This window comes from Rousettus aegyptiacus, unplaced genomic scaffold (genome assembly GCF_014176215.1).
Source record: "Rousettus aegyptiacus isolate mRouAeg1 unplaced genomic scaffold, mRouAeg1.p scaffold_m13_p_2, whole genome shotgun sequence".
Taxonomy (NCBI): Eukaryota; Metazoa; Chordata; class Mammalia; order Chiroptera; family Pteropodidae; genus Rousettus; species Rousettus aegyptiacus.
In genome coordinates this window covers 172,282,119-172,288,130 of record NW_023416295.1, presented here as the reverse complement: position 1 = coordinate 172,288,130, position 6,012 = coordinate 172,282,119, and the positions used below count along the sequence as shown (strand labels likewise).

General features: G+C 57.8%; 1 protein-coding gene across 4 annotated transcripts in view; it reads right to left on the bottom strand.

Annotated features, from left to right (window-relative positions):
- Positions 1-2,818: 2,818 nt before the first annotated feature.
- The window catches only part of ZC3H7B (zinc finger CCCH-type containing 7B), a 39,663-nt gene continuing 36,469 nt past the window's right edge, over positions 2,819-6,012 (bottom strand). For all 4 annotated transcript variants that reach the window (XM_016135849.2, XM_016135850.2, XM_016135848.2 and 1 more), the window contains one exon: positions 2,819-5,764. In XM_016135849.2, the coding sequence (XP_015991335.2) occupies positions 5,512-5,764 (253 nt within the window). In that variant the 3' untranslated portion in view covers positions 2,819-5,511. The remainder of the gene's footprint in view (positions 5,765-6,012) is intronic.

Sequence of the window (6,012 nt, the reverse complement as noted above, 5' to 3'; positions counted from 1 at the left end):
AATTACTCTTCGTCTCTCCCTAATAGCCCTCCGAAACCATGTCCTTTTCCCAAAATAATTTAATTGCAATTTTTGAATACAAAAAACAGCACGTGGCTCAAAGCTCAAAAGCCCACCCCCCACCCCTGACCCTAGGACTTCACCTTCAGAAATGTGATTTCTATCCCTGTCCCTTCCTCGTAACACATTTAATTTCATATCTATCCTTCTGGTGCCCTTTGCTTCTGTGACCCCAGATGTGAGGGCGCAGTGGGCCTGGCGTGCAAGCTGCCTCGATCTGCAGGCTGAGGCTGACTGAGGCTGGGCTGCAGTAACCATTCCTCATTCCAAGAACCTCGTCGTGTGTGAGACAGGCTTACTGCAAAGGTGGAGTGGGTAGGTGCCCGCAGAGTGTGATTTGAGGTAACAGGAAGTACCCTACCCGTCTCAAAAATGCCCACCTGCTGCACGACATTTCATTCTCGGAGATTCGTTCCCTCGAGCTCCCTGCAGACCCCTTTCGATGTACGAACGTACCAAGCCTCTCAGACCGCGAACGAGCCCTTGCTGCATACCTGGCACTGCCTGGACCGCGAGAGGAATTCAGAGTTAAATAACCAACCCGGGCCAGGCGAGTCTCTACTCTTAAGGAATTTTCGATCCACTGTGTCAGTCCACCTGGCACCCCTACTCTGCACCCAGGCGGGCCCACTGGTAGTAGCATCACCTGTGGTCACACAGGGGCCAGCCACATCAGCAGGTTGCTGGGTCAAGTGGCTAGGGAGGGCAGAGGTAGGGAGAGAGGAGGCCACGCATAAGCCTGGGGACACTTGGAAGGGCCAAGTGGCCAATGTGTTGTGATTGTACTTCTTGGGTTTCCTGGCTCAGGTCTTCCTGTAGAGGGCTCCCCTGGTTGTGGGTATGTGGATGCGGTTTCTAGCAGAGTCCTCAGGGCTCTCTATAGAGGTGCAGAGCCGTCCTCACTCATATCCACAGGTACCTGACAGTCACCCCTCCTGTCCGGGTGGCCTCTTTTCGGAAGCAGCTTCCCCCAGAGGCAGGGAGGAGCCCACTGGGGTACAACAGTGGTGGTGGTCACTGCAGCCCTTGCTCACAGGCACGAAGACCAGAAACAGGCCTGCGTTCGGTAACCAGGGGCTGCTCAAACCAGCTCTGGTCCCCTGATGAATGAAGTGCCAGCCACTGACTGTAAATATCTAGGTTACATCAGGGCATGGAGACACACATGTGAAATATAACTGAGAGAAAAAGCAAATGCCCAACAGTAAGTGCACGCTGATTACAAATGACACAGTCTTATTAAGCCTCGATTCCAGCATTACCTCCTCTAGGAAGCCCTCCCTGGCTCCCCGGCCTGGAGAGGGCACCTTCCCTGGCACCTGGAGTATCTGTCCCACCACTGAGCCTGTCGCATCACCCTACACTCTTACTCTTCCCTGTAGGTCTGTCTCCCCTAGCAGATTGTGGGGGCAAGGGAAGCCATGATTCTTCAGGAAATCTCATATCCCCAGGATCAGAGATGGGGTGGCTGCTCAGTTAGTGCTTACCAACCTGAGCTAAATGAGGACCAGGAGAGGTTTATGAGAATTTATGAGAATTTAAGAGTTCAGTCCACTGGGTTCATGGACGTCCTGCCCATCTCACTGTCTGATCTTCCAGATTCAAAGGAGGCGCTGACGCAGGCCCACGGCCACTGCAGCCCGAGGGTGGGCCTGCCCTCTCCCTCGGGAGCCGTTCCTCGCTGTGCCGCTTTGGTTTTTTCACTATGTGGTCAAGGGGGCCAAGAACCCCAGATGTCAGCGCTGAGGGGACCTGTGCCAATCAGGCCAGCTCCCAGTGGTTCTGTCTTTCTGCCTCCTTTCTGAGGGTCCTGGGAACCGTCGCCGCACGATTCCTGGCTGTAAGATGCAGATTCCACACGTGCAGAGGTGTTGTGGGGAACAGCCGTGCTGCGTCCACAATGCCTGGCGCACAGGCACCCCATCCGGTCGCTGCTGCTCTTACTCATCTGGTCATTCATTTATCAAGCATCTGAGCCCCGACTGCACACCGGGCCCGCATGATTCCGTCCTCAGGAGTCACAGGCTTCGGACCTCTGCTCTGGGGGCCATGCCGTACTACAGTTTGAAGCTGTCTGGCGAGCTTGCTCTTGAACATGTGCAGCCCCTCCCATCAGGACCCCCCCCCCCCCATCAACTGCAACCATATATAATCCGAGATTTTAAAAAGTATCCCCCACCCCAGCAGATACAGGTGTACCCCACTGAAAGTTCCTGATCTAATACACGCTCTTTTTAAAGATGAGGAAGCCCATGTGACTTGGATCTCCCTTGGGCCCAGAGAGCAGTCTGGGTTGCAGTTGGGATCATATTCCAAAGCACAGCATGACCCCTCACCTTTCTGGAAAAGCCACATGCAGAAAGGTTTCTGGAAAAGCCACATGCAGAAAGGGTACAGAGCCAGCCCTTTGGAACCCAGGATGGTTGGTGCACATGGTAAAAGCAGGGAGGTGTGGGTACCACTGGACAGCCCAACTCGGTGGGCTGAGAGCAGGCAGGCTGCATGAGAGCCAGCAAAGGGCGACTACCGGGGCCACTTGTGTAGAGCACAGCTTGTCCCTGTCACCAGAGGTGCTGCCTGAGCTGGGGTCAGCTGAGTTGCCCTGTTTACAAAGGGACACAGACCTGCCCCTCACCCCTTGGAATGTCTGCCTTGAGGCATGCCCAGTGCAGGTCAACTCTGCTGCATGAGCATAGAGCAGCCCGGGCCCCAGAGCGCAAGTGCCAGGCAGGGAGGAACAGGAGCGACACCTTGGGGACAGAGGTCAAAATGCACACGTTTATTTTCTAGAACAAAGGCTAAAAGAAGCAAGTGTCTTTCATTTTATTTTAAGAAGGACAAAAATTGTTATTAAAACATCTACATTATTATCAAGATACTAGACCTTATGAATATTTAATATTAAAGTGTGGTATTCTTAAATTTTTAATACACAGACATTTTAAAAGGACCCTTAAATTGATTACTGCCCAGCTGAGAAATGCAGCATCCCTCTTTGCCCACCGCAAAGGGGCGCTCACACCAGGGACACCTGTCCCGCCCACCACGCTCACCATGATGTCTCATTCCTGCCCGGTGGCGGTGGGCACAGGCCTGATTCCACTCTCTGAGCCTCCCAGGCAGGGTCTCCACTGGAATAATTATCCTCATCATTCGAAGCGTACTCCTGCCGTTCCTTGTTCCCCACACCTCTTCCCTGCCTCTTGCTCGGGGGTCCAGCTCTGGCCAGGCCAGGAAGGCCCAGATGCCAAGGGCCCCTGGAGAGATATGGGTCGAAGAAAAATCTGGACTCTAATCCTCTTCCCGTGGTGGGAGACGAACACCAATCATTTTTTTTCTTTGAGCACTCCTGCTCTCTCCCCACTAGGCAGGGGTGGTCTGGAAGCTAGGCCCCGGGCAGGGCTGGGCTCAGGCAGGGCCACTTCTGCCCCCATCGCCTGACCATGGCTCCAGTCCCTGAATCCTCAGAAATGCCCTGATGACCCCGACAATCCCTCCTAATTACACCGGGATGGCTGCATGTTCTGGCCAAATTCTTTATCTTTAGCCCTCATTAGAAGCGATCCGTTGGATACCACACACATATGTAATATCATATAGAGCGATATATTTAATACCTGTGTATATATGCATCACGGGGGCGACATATATACACACTAAAAACAAGGCTGGTGACGACAGACTGCAACACCACGGATCAGGGAAAACAAGTGTCACTGACGTTTCACGGCCACCGGCCCCCACCTTGGCTGCGGTCTCGCGTCCCCTGCAGCCGCACCGCCAGCGCCCGAACTCTGCAGTGCTGGCCCGCCGGGGGAAGGGGCGGCGGGAGGGAGGGATGCATGCCGCGGCTACCGGGGAGAAGGTCGGGCAGTGGCGCCAAGGGGAACAGGGTTCTGCGGCCCGGGGTGCCCATCGTCGTGTCGCACGTTATCAACCCTTGCTTGAGGAGAAATAAGGGGCATTCAACGCTCTCCATCTCACCCCCTGACTCCAGCCTTGGTCCCCGGTTCCTTCCGGGGGGCCCCACTTCTTGTGCCAATGGTGTGGGGCATTCTGGAATGTCTAGGGAACCAGGGAAGGCTGGGTCTGCCCACAGGGGGTGGGGTGGAGAGGGGGTGCACACGAATATCAGACAAGGGGGACGGGGAGGGGGGCTGGTGGGTGGGGACAGGGGCTGGGGGTCAGCCGGCGTCCTAGGCAGCTGTTAGAGCTGAGGAGCAGGGAGGGGCCGGGACAGATGGTCATAATTGTACGTCCAGGTCTAGGGAAAACGGGGAAGACCATGCCAGGTCCCCCAAAAAGAGGGATGTGCGTCTGATCCTGGAGTGGCCCATGGTGCCCAGGGTCATGTGGGCCTTCTCTCCACATCCCCCTCCCCCTAGTACCTCATGCAGAACCTGAGCCCATGGGTGCCCTGTCCGTTACCACCTTTCCTTATCACCTGTCCCTGAGCAGCATGGGGAAGTAACCTTTGCTGCTCCATTCCCCACAACCATCCTCAGGAGGGGACTGTCCCTCCATGGGTGCTGAACCTCCCTTCCCTAGCCCCTGGGTGGCACTGCCTGGGAACCCAGCTGTATTCAGACTGGCATATTCCTGCTCAGAGCCTGGAGGCTCCAGCTGATGAGTGGCCCTCAGTCTCCTGACCACAAGTTTGCACCCCAGCTCTGCCTCAGGCTGTGAGCTGAAGACCTCGGACAGGTCACTCTTCCCTTCTAGGCCTCAGTTTTCCTGTCTGCGAAATGGAAGTTTGGGCTGGGTCATCTCTGAGGGCTCTGAGGGTCTACAGTCTACATTCAGTGGCCCAAGAGGGAGAGGGGCTGGGCTGGTGGCCTCATTACAGAGCCAGACTACAGAGGTCACCCAGCCCAGCCCCTCCCGCTCTTCCAACCAGAGGGGGAACTGAGGCCCCAGAAAGTAAGTGACCAGCACAGTGTCCCCAGCTCCATTCTAGAGTTGCATTTTAAAGCTAAGTGGGGCCTCCAGTCCTCTGTCGTGTCCTGATCTGCCCCCGGGGAGGTGGGGGTGGGGCGAGGGTGGGGCAGGGAGGACCCTCCTGCTGAAGTTTCAAGTGGGGACCCCAGGCTGCCCAGCCCTGAGCTTTGGGCCCCCTTTAGGAGCAGACTGAAGTTAAAGCTGTAGCTGAAGCTGGAGGGGTCGGCTAAGCCCCTCCTTCCCCAACCAGGAGCGCCGGGGGCGGGGGAGGGCCTGCCCAGGGTTTCGGTGGGATGAGGACCCTGGGACGGCTTGTGGCTGCAGCACGTGCACCTGGGCTCGCACACTGGGGAGGTGGGGGCAGACGGGACGGGCGGCCCCGGGGGCCGGGGGCTGCCTGGCGAGGGTGGCCCTCCGCCCCCAGTCCTAGCCTGCCCTGGCCCTTCTGCTAGGCCCTCTGTCCCCACCCCCCACCCCTGACCCTAGGACTTCACTCAGGACCAGGACCTGGCCCTACTCCCCGGTGACGGTGGCAGGAGCAGCAGCAGGGGCTTCCGGGGCAGCACCAGCAGCGTCGCCATCCTCTTGCAGCAGGAAGTTGTATTTGCCAAAGTCGTCGTCCCGTGGGCACAGCAGCATGTCCTTGCGGGCCTTGGCCAGCTTCTGCTTCAGCACTTCGCGCCTGTCCAGCCACTCGTTGAGCTCCTCCTGCCCGTGAGCGCAGCGGCACTTGTCCCCGTCTGGGCAGGCCTTGCCCTTCTGGAGCCTGTGGAGGGCAGCAGGAGGCTCACTGCCCGAGCCCTGCGCCCTGCCCACACGGGCTGCTGCACCTCGAGCCAGCCCTTGGCCACTCAGCCTCCCCCCACAAGTCTCTCCCTGCAGCTTCAGTCCTGCTGAGAGCGGGCAGGTCCCCACCCTCTCCAGCACCTGACCCAGGGCTGCAAGGGATGGGCCTGGCCGGGTGCCGCCCCGCCCCCGGCTCCTCACGCCCAGGAGCAGCTGTGCGCCACCTCC